This window comes from Echinops telfairi, unplaced genomic scaffold, assembly GCF_000313985.2.
Source record: "Echinops telfairi isolate 266 unplaced genomic scaffold, ASM31398v2 ScPeMD7_7409;HRSCAF=8447, whole genome shotgun sequence".
Lineage (NCBI taxonomy): Eukaryota > Metazoa > Chordata > Mammalia > Afrosoricida > Tenrecidae > Echinops > Echinops telfairi.
The window spans coordinates 422,930-438,662 of record NW_022111309.1 but is presented as its reverse complement, the minus strand read 5'-3'; the positions used below and the strand labels follow the sequence as shown (position 1 = coordinate 438,662).

General features: G+C 44.3%; 1 protein-coding gene across 1 annotated transcript in view; it reads right to left on the bottom strand.

The window, feature by feature from the left end:
* The window catches only part of ADAMTS17 (ADAM metallopeptidase with thrombospondin type 1 motif 17), a 432,408-nt gene that overhangs the window by 412,474 nt on the left and 4,201 nt on the right, over positions 1 to 15,733 (bottom strand). Inside the window, exon 3 of the mRNA XM_045296468.1 lies at positions 3,112 to 3,277. Coding sequence (XP_045152403.1) covers positions 3,112 to 3,277 — 166 coding nt within the window. The remainder of the gene's footprint in view (positions 1 to 3,111; positions 3,278 to 15,733) is intronic.

Genomic DNA, 15,733 nt, shown 5'->3' with positions numbered 1-15,733 from the left:
CTTGTTTATCTTCAAGCCTTTAAGACCCCAGACACTGTATCTTTTGATAACCGAGCACTATCAGCTTTCTTCACCACATTTTCTTATGCACCCATTTGTCTTTAGCGATCGTACTGGGGAGGTGAGCACACAATGATATGGTTTTTCAGTCTTGCATTGAGGGAGTACTTGCTGTTTTCCTTTTCCATTGCCCAGCTTTTACATGCATGTGAGGTAATTGAGAAGACCATACCTTGAGTAAAACACCCACTGCCATTGAATAATTCTAACTTACAGCAACCCCTAAAGGACAAACTATAACTGCTCCATAGGATTTACAGGGCTATAAATCTCTATGGATGCTGACTGCTTCATCCTTCTCCATGGAGTTGGCTAGTGGGTTCGAACCACCCACCCCTAGAATAGCACTTCCACTCTTATGTGCCCCCAGGGCTCTTTGCCTTGGGCCAGCTATCCATGAGTCCTTAAAGTGACAATTTTGCTTTATAAAACTTTTTAAAAGATCTGTGGCAATAGATTTCCAATACAATACATTACTTGATTTCTTTACTGCTGTTTCCATGAACATTGATTTTTTTAAAAAAAAACTTTTTATTGTGAATTAAATAAAGGTTTACAGTGGTCATCAATGTTGTTTATCCAACTAGAATGAAATCCTTGAAAATGTCAGCTTCTTCTTCATTTACTACAATGTTATTTACTGGTTCAGTTGTGAGGATTTGTGCTTTCTTGTGTTTAATCATTCTGGTATAAGCCATACAAGAGTCTCCATATTGCTGCCCACTATAGGTTACGACTTTATTTCCAACTATAATTTAAATTTTAAATCATTAATTCAAATTGTATATCTTCTGTAAGGGTGAAAAAGAGGAACAGAGGAAAGACCTGATCATGAAGGAATTCTCTTTGCATTTACAGAGACAGCTTCTATTCAACAAAATCACCTGTAAATTGAGCTCCCTGATGCAGACCAGGCTAACCAAAGAGTCCAACTCACAGCCATCCGTCAGTTCTGACTCACAGTGACCCTGTGCGTTTCCATGACTGCAACTCTTCACAGGCGGAGAAAGCCTGCCTTTCTCCGGCGGAGCTGGGTAATGGTTTTAAACTGCTGACCTTGGGGTTAACCACTAAGCCACTCTGGGGCTGTCTGGTGACCAGGTTACGGAGGGCAAATTCTGGCTAGAATGAGGTTTGAAAGCAGCAGCTGAGCAGTGAAATTCACTTGCAAGTAACAGTTAGTCTAGAGCAGAGGTTCTCAACCTGTGGGTCACGACCCCTTTGGGGGTCAAATGACCCTTTCGCAGGGGTTGCCAGATTCATAACAGTAGCAAAATGACAGTTATGAAGTAGCAACAAAAATAATTTTACGGTTGGGGGGGTCACCACAATATGAGAAACTGTATTGAAGGGTTGCGACATTAGGAAGGTTGAGAACCACTGTTCTAAAGTGATAGAATCAATTTATTTCTGAGATCCTAGGAATACTAATGTGAGAAACACCTCTATAGATAAGAAGCATAGAAAAATAGGTCTTAAAACTCCTACAGGCCATCTGTGGGGTCCCATGCTTCCCATAAATAATAGTGTACTAAACGAATGGCAGGTTGTCTATCTTCAACAGAGGTACTTGCAGGCTGTCTGCTGGCTGCACACTATTAGGAACTGTGTTTAAACACCTCCTCCTGAGGAAAGCATTAGAATTGCCCTTAGAAACTCCTGACTCCTAAATCACACTTCAGTTCCAGCAATCAGGTTTTAGAGGATGGCTGCACTTTTTTAGAGCAGTATTTCTCACACATTAATGAGCACTGAAATTACCTAGCGAGCTCATGAAGCCACAGCTTTTCCTAGGGCTACTCCCAAAGTTGATCACTCAGCAGGTCCCCAGTGGCCAGGGCTCACACTTTCCGAACCAGTGCTTTGCAAGTCCCCCAGACCAAAAATGGGCTCGCTGCCGTCGATTCCAACCCCAGAGAGGGTAGAACCGTCCATCGTGTTTCTAAGGCTTCCATCTTTTTAGGAAAGAGGAATCTCATGGAGAAGTGGTGTTTTCAAACCTCCATCCTCTCAGGTAACAGCTGAGCATTTAACTGCTACATGGACAGGGCTCTGGTTAAGTCCCTTCCCCGCCCTAATCAAGCCCACTGCCTTCACGGGGATGCAGACCATAGCAACCTATAGGGCAGAGTACAACTGCTTCACAGAATTTCCAAGTGTTTAGATAAGGGGGCGCAGGGGGTGCTGGATGGAGTCCTGGTGGTGCTCTGGAGCAAGCTTCACGCTGATAACCAAAAAGGTGGCGGTTCAAACCTACCCCACCCCCACCGCTATCTGCTTCTGTAAAGATTCACAGCCTTGGAAACCCTAAATAGGGTCACAATGAGTTAGAATGGACTGGATGGTAGTGGGTGTGGTTTTAATCTCTAAGGAAGCAGGCTATTCTATCTGTCTCTCTTGGAGAAGCTGGGGGGTTCAAACCACAAACCTTTTGGTTACATCTAAGCTCTTTACCCACTGCACCACTAAGGTTCCCTTATTAGAGTCCATCCAAACTCCAAACCAAACTCACTGACATAAAGTCAATTCCAGCTCACAGTGACCCTATAGGACAGGGTACAACTGTCCCACTAAATTTCTAAATCTAATTATTTACGGGAATAGAAAGCCTCACCTGTTTCCCATGGCGTGATTGATGCTTTCAAACTACTGACCGTGCTGTGAACTAGCCCAACACATAACCCACTCCACCACCAGGGCTCCGTTAGGGTCTACCAGATGACTGACTCTGCTGTACTGCCAGCTGTGGTCAGGGCATCCGGGGGAGGACATCCCAGGTTTGTTACCAACCTGGAGTTTCACAAATAAGCCCTGAGGTTTCCCAGGCCTAAGCTTGCTACTGATACACATAACTGAAGTGCTGCATGAATGAGGCCCAGGGTTCCTTCCAGAAACAAAATGATGCTGCTGCCCAGGAAATACACATTGGCACTAATGTGCACAGACGGTAAGGACAACATCTCTTCCTAACGCTCATGCTCTCCTGTGTACATGCATGCAGGAACATCCCTTTGAGTGAACACTGCCACTCATAGCCCTCCTCAGACTCACCTGTCAGAACCTGGCAGGGCTGCCCAGAGACCTGTGCCTCTGCAGAAGGTCTGGGTGCTGGGGACCATGTGCGCCTGGCCAGATGCTCTCGTCCATGGAAGGGGCCCCGGGAATCATTAAGCGGCTGGATTAGCACCTGTTCTTGCCCAAACTGAATGAGGCCAACCTGACAGAAAGGAGAAGACAGCAGGACATCAGTCATCCTCACTCACTCACACATGCCCACAGTCCTAGCAGCCCGAGGACCAGGCCACCTCAAGGGTCTGGTTTTCCAGTCTTAACTTATTCGTGGCCGGTTACTGTTCTGCCTGAGCTTCTATGCGACCTGGCAACATCCCACTGAACAGTTCTGGTGGGCAGGGGTCCCTAAAGGAGTGGGGATGGGGGTAGAATTCACTTTCAGCAATTTACTTTCCAAAATGTATTACTTTGTAATAATAATAAGCTCTTTGTTTAAAAAAATAAGTTTAAAATAATCCCCCTAAAGTCCACTTGTAACCTCCAAAACTTCTGACAATGACAATTATATCCTTAATGGGAAAATGTGTCTTACCCCTGAGGTATTTAGAATTAAATAATTGAGATATCATAAATTTTATAAAGCATTATGAGAACATTGAGCACTTAACACTTTCCATGTTTATAAGACTAAGTCATTACGTTTACAAGACTTACTTAAGTATTTGAGAAGGGTTGTTGTTAAAATTGTTAAAGAATAAAATTAAATCTTTTAAAGGTCAAAATGAAATTTCCAATGTGTAAAAGTCCTCAATGACCAAATTTATAAATGGGGCCAATTATTATTCAAAGTTCAACTAGAAAAACTTGCTACAGTTATCAAAAGAGTGCTGTATGATTAGAATGGAAAGCTTATGAAGATTGTTGTCATTTTAATAGAAAACCACGACACCACTGGTTTTCAAGGCTGTAACCTTTCAGAAGCCGGTCATCAGGACTTCCTTCCAAGGTACCTCTGAAGAGGTTCCAACTAACACGCTTTCATTTACTTAATTTGTTTTATTGTGAGTTGGGTGAAGGTTTACAGAGCAGATCATAGTTTTATATTCAACAATTACAACTTCCCAGACTGACCTCCTCAGCCACCTTGGCCTACACTGAGTCAAAAGATTAAGCAAATCGATCTTGGGCCCCCTCCCCTGCTATTCTTTTCAAGAACCATAGAAATTTAAGATAGTGTTCTCAAGCCCTAAGCCAACAAGCCAATTGCTGAGTTGATTATGGCTCAAAGTGACCCGGATTTCCAAAACTTGATCTTGTGGTCTGTTCTTCAACTGAGATGGATAAGGTCAGGCCTCACACCCAGGAAGGAAAGGCTGAGTCAAGCCACTGCCCAGGGGCTCCCCCAAGTCAGGACTGGGCTCTTCTCCCTCAGCCTTCCAGCCTCTTGTTCTCTAGGGTAACTCTACAGCCCAGGTTTGAACAGCATCCCATTATCATGTTACCATTACCATAAGGAATTAAATATTCTCTTAAAAAAATCACTGAGAACCCCTCCCAACCTCAGTCCAGTATAAATATTTGTCAGTACCACATCACCATTACCTGGCCTCCCCTCCCCTCACTTGCCCAGCCTCCTTTCTCTGCAGAATGAATCCCTCTTCCTGCATCCAGCCACTACCCACCTAGTACACGCTTTGATCCCTGGAGGCAGGATCTGACTTATTCCTCTTTCCACTACCTGTCAACTAATAGTTATTTAAGAGAATATTTGAAATGGAACAGAATAGATGGGAAGGAACAAATGAATGAATGGAAGAAATTGAATGGACTTTCGGGGGATAGCAAGGAGTGGGTTGGAGTAGAATGGACTCCTCACAGTCCCCGTTGCTGAGAAGTTTTTATCGTTGGCTGCACAACTCCTGATGTCTGGGCTACATTCCAGACCAACTGAATCAGACTCTCTAGATGGAATTCAGCCATTTGCTTTCCAGCACTTGCCATTTTTTAAAAGCTCACCAAAAAATTTCAACATGCAACCAGATGGGAAAACACGATTCAATCTTTTAATTGAGTGCCAGAGACCATTTGCAATGTCTGAGCATCCTGACTTGACACGGCCTACACAAGCCTAGTGCCTGGGCCTTACTCTGCCTTGGCTCCTAGGCCATTGCTGTCCTGTGGCCTGGAAAGCAGGGCATGGCCTGTCTGGATTTATGTTAGTCCATGTTATGCGAGTCACCAGCGATGCCTAGAAGTGACACACGGACACCATCCAAGGCTTCTTGGGCCACACTGATGGCACTGAAGTTTCACTAGGCACAAGGAGGCCTGGAAATGTCACCTACAGAACCAGTTCTTCAAATCAGTTCTAACTCATAGCAACCCTATTTGCGGCAGCACAGCATCGCTGACTGCTCTAAGGGAGACTGCCGTGCCTTTCTTCGGAAGCACCTGTGGGGGCACTTGGAGCCCAGTATGTGCTTGCTATGCAGGCCAGTCTGTGCGTAGGGGCCTTCCTGCACCTGCCTCTAATATACTGAGGCCTCAGCTAAACAGGAGGGGTCCCTCCTCTCGCATGAAGGAGCACCCTTGGCCTGACAGAGGTACGAGCCCTCTAAACACCCTGTCCTCTTCCTGCCAGGACACATGAAGAGTGCCTGCTTTCGACCTTGATCTGCCTTCCCGCAGCAGCTTCACTGTGATGAGGGGTCAGTGTGGCTCTGCCTCTTTCTGATCAGTGTATAGGCTGTCAACTTGTCCTTTAAAACCCTATCAGAATGTGCCTGGTTTCCCAGTTCCATAATCCAAGTGCCCCAGCCAACCCCACTGCTCTCCATGTCTCTGGACTGAGTTCTTAAAGTGGGATCCCCCTAAACCAATCGTTTCAGCCTGGGCCTCAGCTACGAACTTGTTAGAAATTCAAGTTCTTGTGATGAATACAAGATGAAGAAGACATCCTAAAACTGATTGTGGTGATGACTGTACAACTTTTCTGGGTGTGACTGAACTATTGAATTGTATGATATATGAATTACCTGCCAATAAAACTTTTCAGGGAAAAAAGAAATTCAAGTTTTGGGGCTCCCAACGCAGACTTGCTGCATTCAAATCTCTGGGGGTGGGTGCCAGAGATCTGTTGAACCAGACTTCCAAGAGATTCAGAGACCCAAGGTAAAGAACCACTGCTCTAAGATAAATTCCAAACATCTTTAAGTTGGTAACTGAAGTCACTCCATCAAATCCATGGATCACTGATCTCAGGAAGAACTCGCTTGGTAGCCATTACACCTCCCTCCCAGAATCTGAAACCCACTCACTTAGGCTTCAGTCTTTCTGCTCCCGGAGGCTCAGTTCCCCGCCCCTATGCCCCCAGCCCCACCCTGCAGACTAGAACACCTTCCCTCCCTCGCAGCTCCAACTGTCTCTCCAACAGAGCGGGAATCTAGCACAGTGCCCTACACGTGGCAGGTGCACGATAATGATCTGTCCACCCAGTCACCAGTGTAGACTGCTGATTTGATTTATAACTGGAAAGGTCTTGGAATGGCCTGTAGCCTGAGCAAAAGAACATGTTTTTGTTTATTTTTAATCATTTTTACTGTGAATTAGATGGGGGCTTACATTTCAGAGAGTCAACGTTGTATTCGAGAACTTACAGACTATTTATCAAACCTCACAATAGCTTCTCCTACCCCTCCCTCTTCCTCTTCGATTTGCCTTCTTCCTCTTGTTGAATACTGTCTTCCCCTTCAACCAACTTAACACTTGTCTACCCTCTAGCCTATTGCTTCATCTCCTCTCTTCGCCCTCCCACACACAGTTTAATGCCTTAACGTGCCAGGTTCGCAGACTCCATCTCGCTTCATGTGAGAGCAATGGTGGTTCATCAGTAGAGTTCTCGCCTTGCAGAAGACCTGGGTTCAAGACCCAGCCAGCATATCTCAGATACAGTCGCCCCCATCAGGAGACGTGTGTGTGGCTACAGTGCTGAACGAGTTTCAGCAGAGCTTCCAGACTGAGACAGACAGGAAAGAAAGGCTTGGTGATCTACTTCCAAAAATTAGCCAGGAAAAACTTTATACATCAGACAATAGTCTGATATGTAGCCAATCATAGGGATAGTGCGGGAGTGGGTCGCGCTTCATTACATTGTGCACTGGATCGTCACGAGTCAGGGACCAGCTTGATGGTAGCTAACAATAGCATCTTATTTCTTTGCTCACAGCCATGCAAGGCTGATGTGATGATGTAATTTCTTTTTTTCTGGCAGCACCCAGGAGGCTCGAAGGGGTGAAGAGATTCACCTAAGATCGCAGGGTCCCTGGATGGCCCTGAATGCCCTTGGAGGTTCATTTCCTAAAGAATGAGAGGCCATGGATCTGCAAGCGTGTCTGCAGAAGCAGGCAGTGGGAGGGGTTAACCAAGGACTCTGCCTCCGACAAAGTGCTATGAAAGCATTTCCCATGGCACAAAACGCAGCCAGGCAGCTGTGGCGTTTCAGAGTCAGGAAATCCCCTCTACGAACACTGAGTCTGGAAACGCTTCTTCAGTTCCTCAAATCATCTTGTGCTTCCTTTTCTCACATTGCCAACTAAAAAGATCAAAGTGGAACATTACCCCAGATGAGAGTCACTGGCCACCTCGCAGGCATGAGCATGAGCAGTAGTGCCCAAAGCATTCAATGGCTTGCAGCCTAGCAGCTCAGCCTGGCCCTGGAGGCAGGGGAGGGACTGCTTGGGAAACAGCGATCAGAAAGAGCAAAGCAGGTGGAGAGCACAGGGAGGGAGGGCGGGCATGCGATGCCACTGTAAGGCTGCATAAAGGCCCTGCCCAAGGGGGACCCAACAGCTTTAGACTTCTCTGAGCTATGTCCCTAATGCTTCTATGCCGCCAAACTTCACAACTGCTTCTGCCCTTCTTACTGTCCTGTCAGAAAGGACTGCCCCTTTACATCCATTGAACTGTTTCTTTTTCAAAAACTTTAACTATCCACTTCTCTTTTCCAGGTATGTTTACCCTGTACATCCTTAGTCCTAAGGTTGACGGTTCACACTCATTTGCTTTTGAAAGATGACAGGCTTGTTAACACTACTATGGAGCAGTTCCATCCTGCACAGATGGGCTCTCCATCCTGCACAAATGGGCTGGCCAAGAATCAGAACTGCTCCTTTGGGTTCCCGAGACTGTCGGCCATCACAGGAACATAAAAAACTTCATTGTTCTCCCACATATCAGCTGGTAGGTTTGAACCACTGACCTTCTGGTTAATATTCCAATGCTTATCACATTGTGCCACCCAGGCTTCTTTAAAGAGTTTAATCTAATCCTAATTCTTGCCTTTCTCTATTTACAAGCAGCAGCTCAGCCAAACTTAAATCAATTAATTGGGAACAGAAATACTTTCTTCAAACGTATACATGTACTGCTTTGGAATTATAGAATTGGAATTGTTATAGAATACGAATTGTTAGAGAAACTTCCAAAAACCTACACTACATCCAACAACTCTCTGAAATGTACATAAAGTGAAGAAATAGAAACAAAATAACATTTGAGCTTGTGATTTCTGAAAGCCTAAGAAGGGCCAGCTTTACAAGATGAGACACAAGCCTGCATCTCTGTGCACGGCCATAAGGGGGACACGAAACCAAAGGCAATGTACTCTTCATATCCCATGAACACTTACGTAATAATCAATTTCAACCACTCATACCAAATCTAGATGGAAACAAACAGCACAATCCCGCACAACTGGGAACAGAGATTGATGTTCTCTACTCCTGAGCTCAGCACTCCCTGCATTGAAGATGTTGGATAGCAGTGGTCAGGGCCTGGTGGTGTAGTGGGTTAAGGCTCAGCTGCTAACCACGAAGTCAGCAGTTCAAAGCCACCAGTCATTCCGTGGGAGAAAGATGAAGTTTTCTACTCTTGGAAAACCCATGGGGCAGTTCTCTCCTTTCCCTTATGGTCACTATGCGTCAGACTCGACGTGAGGGCAGTGAGTGAACAGCAGGATGTACTAGAAAGTAAAATGACACTCAACATCACATGAAATTATATTAGGAAAATTGTTCCTACTACATGGGCTCTCCTCTTTTGATGGAAGCTTTTGATGCACATAAAGGTCTTATTTTTAGGTTCCAATCATCTATCATGTCTTCCTTCATTATATTTGACAATGTGTTTTTGCCCTGCACAATGGCCCGGAAGTCTATCCCTATTTTCTCATTGATGATCTTTATAGCTCTGGTTTTTACATTTAGGCCTTTGATCTTAGTTCGTTTATATGACGGGAGTGAGATCTGGGTCTTGTTTCATTCTGCTACAGATGGAGATCCATATTGCCAGCATCATTTCTTGAAGAGATGATCTCTTTCCTGCTTCAGATTCTTTGATCCTTGTTGAAGACCAGTTGTTGGTAGGTGTGAATTTATTTCTGGGCTCTGGATTCTGTCCCACTGCTCGATGTATCGATCACTGTACCTATACCAGGCTGTTTTGATGGTGGCAGCTGTGCAGCAGGCTTTGAGGTCAGCAAGGGAGAGACCTCTTATTCTGTTGTTCTTCTTAAGAAGTTCTTTGCTTATCTTGGGCTTCTTCCCTCTCCAAATAAAGTTAATAATTAGTTTTACCATTTCATTAAAAACTGAAGTTGGAATTTGGATCAAAATTATGGTGTATGTGCAGATTGTTTGGGGTGGTAGGGAGAGTATAGGGAGCCCTGGTGGTATAGTGGTTACATGTTGGGAGGCCAGCCCCAAGATCCACAGTTCAAAACCACCAGCTTCTCTGAGGAAAAAGGACAGGCTTTCTACTCTCAGAAACAGTGATTGTCTTGGAAACCCATAGCAGCAGTTCTACCCTGTCCTACAAGTCACTTTAAGGCAGAATCAATCAACTGAATTGGCAACGAGCTTCAGTTTGGGGTAACACTGATTTTTAATAATATTAAGCCTTCCGATACATTAACAGGGACTATTCTTCCATTTACATAAGTCTTTTTGGCTTTCTTGTAGTAGGGTTTTGTGGTTTTCTTTGTACAACTCTTATTTCTCTGGTTAGGTTTATTCCTAAGTATTTCATTTTTTGTGTGGCCATTGCAAATGGTATTGCTTTGTTGGCTTCTTTTTTCAGGGATCTCTTTGTTAATATACAGGAATTGAACTGGCTTTTGTGTGTTTATCTTGTCTCTTGCCATGTTGCCTAATCTTTTGATTGTTTCCCTTTTTTTTTTTTTTTTGGTCGAGTCTTTGGTGTTTTCTGTGTATAAAATGATATCATCTGCAAATAGAGTTTTGCTTCTTTGTCAATTTGGATGCCTCCAATTTCTTTCTGTTGTCTGATAGCTCTTGCTAAGACTTCCAGCACAATGTTGAAAGGAGTGGTCATAAGGGATATCCTTGTCTAGTTTCTGTTCATAAGATGAATGCTTTCCCATTGAGCAAAATATTTACCATATTGACCATTGGTTTGGCATATAGGGTCTTTACTGTGTTGAAAATGTTCCCTTCTATTCCTTATTTTGTTGAGTGTTTCTATCAGAAGTGGTTGGATATTGTCAAATACTTTTTCTGTGCTAATTGCTATGATCATGTGGTTCTTATCTTTTGCTTTGTTTAGATGGTAGATTACACTGGTTGGCTTTCTAATGTTGACCTGTACTTGTGAAGGAATTAATCTCTGAGAGCCATAGAAAACTGCAATATTTCAATTTAAAAAAAGGAAGTAACTCAATTTGAAAAGACAAAAAGCTTAATTAAAAATGGGCAAAGGACACACACAGATCGGTCACCAAAAACAACATCCAAATTGCTAACCAACATATGAAGAAACGCCCATGACCATTAGCCACCCAAGAAATACAAATCAAAGCCATGGTGAAATACCACGTCACACCAACAACGACAGTCAAGTTCAAAAAAAGAGATAACAAATGCTAAAGAGGCCAAGGAGAGGTTGGAACCCTCGTACACTCTGTTGGGACAGTACATATGCACAGCCATTCTGGAAAGTGATACGGCACCACTTCAAAGAACTTGCAATAGAACTTCCATACAGTGCAGCAGTCTCTTTGCTGGGACCTACCCTAACGAAGTAAGAGTCCTGGCAGGAACTGGCATATGCACAACATGGTCATCACAGCACTATTCACAAGAACAAGAAAAAGGAAACCATCTATACATTCATCAGAAGAATGGATAGAGAAACTTTGGTATTTGCAATTAATGGAAAACTATATGTTGCTAAAAAAAAAAAAAAAAAAAAGATGCAGCCCCAAAGCCCTTAATGGCAGGGACCGGCCTGGAGAACAGTCTCAAAATGCCAAATTCACTGCCATTGAGTTTATGCCAACTCATCGCGATCCTATAGGACAGGCAGAACTGCCCCTGTGGGTGTCCAAGACTACATCTTTACGGGAGTAGAAAACCACATTTTCCTCCCATGGAGCAGCTCGAGAGCTGAGTAAAATTAGTCAATCACAAAAGAACAGATATTATGAGACCACTATTAAATAAGAAGGAGGAGGGCGAGGAGGAGGAAGTAGAGGAGGAGAACAACAACAACAATTGACAAGAGGGGAGGACAAGAGAGGAAAGATAAAGCTTGAGGATTGACAGGTATTAACTTAGGTAAAGGGGAAGTAGTATTCTACAGGAGGGAGAAGAGACAAATCAGAGAAGTGGGCAGAGTAAGCTATTTGGGGGTTGGTAAGTAGTTTAAGCTATCAAATACAAAAAGGATGATCTGAAATAAAACCCCCACCTAATTTACAAAAAAAAATTTTTTTTAAACAGTTTTGTTTTTAAAAATTGCTCTCAAAGGGTAGGAAGAGAGAGTGGAGCCCATCCTGGCCAACCAAACCTTGAGGACGATATCCCCGCTCAGAGCTGCCAATGCACAGAAAGGACCATATGGCCGGGCCCACTACAAGACACAACATCTCTCACTGACCCATAGCCCTACAGGGGACAACACTGGAGACACAGGGTGGGAACTGTGCCCAATCTGACCCCACCACACCAAGGCAAAACAATAAGAGCGTGCAACAGAACATCAAAGGGAGCAGAGCAAGGAAGTCCAGAGGGAGTACCAAAAATAGACTTTGGGGCCAGGGCATGACACCCCATCAGACTCAACCAGAAACACTCCTAAAGGTCAACAAATAGACCTTGAAATATTTACAGGCTTTTTTCTGTCACTGGTTTTTTGTCGTTGTTGTTTTCTTTTGTTGCTTTGTTTGCTCTGTCTTGTTTTTGTGTATATTATCTCTGCAGGTCTATCTAGATAAGATAGGCTGGATAAACAATCTGGAGAAGAAAACAACAGGACCCATGGTTGTGTGTGGGGGGGGGGGGAGAGGGGGAGGTGGGGAAAGGAAGTGTGTTAACAAACCCAGGGACACGGGAAAAACAAGTGATCCAAAATCAACAGAGAGGAAGGTGTAAAAGGCCTGGTAGGGCTTGATCAAGGGCAATGTAATTGAGAGGAATGACTGAAACCCAAATGAAGTCTGAGCATGATAGTGGGACAAGAGGAAAGTAACAGGAAATACAAGAAAGAACTAGGAGGCAAAGGGTATTTATAGAGGTCTAAATACAGGCATGTGCATATGTAAGTTTACTTATATATGATAATTGGGAAATAGATCTATGTGCATATATTTATAGGTTTAGTATTAAGGTAGCAGATGGACATTGGGCCTCCACTCAAGTACTCCCTCAATGCAAGAACACTTTGTTCTATTAAATTGGCATTCCAAGATGCTCACCTTCCCGATACAATCGCTGAAGACAAATGGGTGCATAAGCAAATGTGTTGAAGAAAGCTGATGGTGCCCAGCTATCAAAAGATATAGTATCTGGGGTCTTAAAGACTTGAAGGTAAACAAGCAGCCATGTAGCTCAGAAACAACAAAACCCACATGGAAGAAGCACACCAGTCTGTGCGATCACAAGGTGTCAAAGAAATCAGGTATCAGGCATCAAAGAACACAAAATCATATATCATTGTGAATGAGGGGGAGTGCGAAGTGGGGACCCAAAGTCCATCTGTAGACAACTGGACATCCCCTTACAGAAAGATTGCGGGAGGATACGAACCAGTCAGGGTGCAGTGTAGCAACGATGAAACATACAACTTTCCTCTAGTTCAGAAATGCTTCCTCCCCCACCACTATCATGATCCCAATTCTACCATCCAAAACCAGCTAGACCAGAGGATGTACACTGGTACAGATAGGAACAGAAAACACAGGGAATCCAAGGCGGATGATCCCTTCACGATCCGTGGTGAGAGTGGCGAGACTGGGAGGGTGGAAGGAGGGTGGAGTGGATAGGGGGAACTGATTACAAGGATCTACATATAACCCCCTCCCTTGGGGATAGACATCAGAAAAGTGGGTGAAGGGAGACATCAGACAGTGTAAGACATGACAAAATAATAATAATTTATAAATTATCAAGGGTTCATGAGGGAGAGGTGAGTGGGGAGAGAGGGGAAAAATGAGGAACTGATATGAAGGGCTCAAGTAGAAAGCAAATGTTCTGAGAATGATGAGGGCAACAAATGTACAAATGTGCTTGACACAATGAATGTACGTATGGAATATGATGAGTTGTACAAGTCCCCCCAAAATGATTTTTTTAAATAAATAATAAATTGTTGGAAAGCAAAAAAAAAAAAGAATGCTCGCGTTTCATTAAAGTATTGGAATTTTCTTAATTTTTAGGGTAGTTATGAATCATCTGAAAAAAATTAAAAAGCAACAGTAATCAGGCTATTCTGCCGCCCCACCTCACATTTATTATATTTTTAAAATGTATACCTTGTCTCTCTTATTCCCCAATAAAATTATGTTTATGGAATGATAAAAAATATACAAAACCAATAAATAAAGCACATTGTAACGGAGTCACATCGTTTGTCTATGGACTGTCTTGGGGCTGCTTTTGCACTAAAAGGGCAGCTTTTAGTAATTGCATCAGAGACCATATGGCCCACAAAACCTACAACATTTTCTATCTGGCTCTTTACAGAAAAAGGCTGCCTTTGTCTACGAGGGAGCTTTGAGATGTTCCACTTACTAGCATCAAAATCATCTCCTTGACATCTTGCCTCTCCCAATCCTTTCTACGGACGAGTTTCAACAGATGCACCCACAACACCACATTCTCAACTTCACAGTCAACCGGGCCGAAACAAAGCTACCGGCACCGCTGAGAGCCGCAATCTGAGTACGATGCACACACGCTCAGCCGGGGTTCCAGCTGCTGTCTTTTATTTGTGTTGTCCAGGGCCATCACGCAACCCAGAAACCCATTCCACGTTACCCTGCAGCTACCCTGCAGACACACCATGCCCCCGTGAGTCGGTATAAGTTTTCCTGCTGAACCAAAAGCAGCCAATCCCAGCCAAGCAAAAGCAGATCATGGCTTAATCAGGACTCAGAAAATTCCTGGAACGGGAACTTCTAACGTAGCTTCCCTCCTGCCTTCCATTCTTAATGTATGTGCCACTGGAGAACAGTATCCACTACGCAGTGCCACACAAAGTCCACACTGGGCAGACTAAACAACGGACGGCCCTGGTCAAGCAAGAATTCCAAATCTAAAGTCTTACATCAATGAACAACTTGTTCATTGAACTTGGCTTCTTGGCGGGGTTCTTTTCTGTAAAGCACATCGCCCTCACATGGTGCCAAACAGAAGAACAACCTTCATGAGAAGCCAGAGGGCTTAAACTAGGATCCCATCTGGGAACAGGCAACAATCTCTTTAGGGTTTTATACCGATGCTATCCAGATTTCTACCCTCAGCTCCTTAACAAAGAGTCCCTCCCTGAAAACTTTACACCAAAAAGTATAAACCCTGACCTCTACAGAAACTTTCTAAACTGTAGCAAATGGGATTCAGATGTTTCCATGCACAGTACAGAGATGTGACCTAGACTTTACACTTTGGCTTAAAGACAAAAATGATGTGAGCTTTACAGACCCTCGTAGAACATGAGACAGCCTTGACTGAAGTCCTGACGTGATCTTTGCCTTCTGCACAACGTGTGCCTCCTCACCCACGGTCTCACACTCTCTCCTCAAACACAGTCTCACACTCTCTCCTCAAACACGGTCTCACTGTCTCTCCTCACCCACAGTCTCAGTCTCTCCTCAAACACGGTCTCACACTCTCTCCTCAAACACGGTCTCACTGTCTCTCCTCACCCACAGTCTCTCCTCACCCACGGTCTCACACTCCCTCCTCAAACACAATTTCACAGTCTCTCCTCACCCACAGTCTCACACTGTCTCGCCTCACCCAGTCTCACACTGTCTCTCCTCACCCACAGTCTCACACTGTCTCTCCTCACCCACAGTCTCTCCTCACCCACAGTCTCTCCTCACCCACAGTCTCACTGTCTCTCCTCACCCAGTCTCTCCTCACCCACGGTCTCACAGTCTCTCCTCACCCACAGTCTCACATTGTCTCTCCTCACCCATAGTCTCACTGTCTCTCCTCACCCAGTCTCACACTGTCTCTCCTCACCTACAGTCTCACACTGTCTCTCCTCATCCACAGTCTCACACTGTCTCTCCTCACCCAGTCTCACACTGTCTCTCCTCACCCACAGTCTCACACTGTCTCTCCTCACCCAGTCTCACACTGTC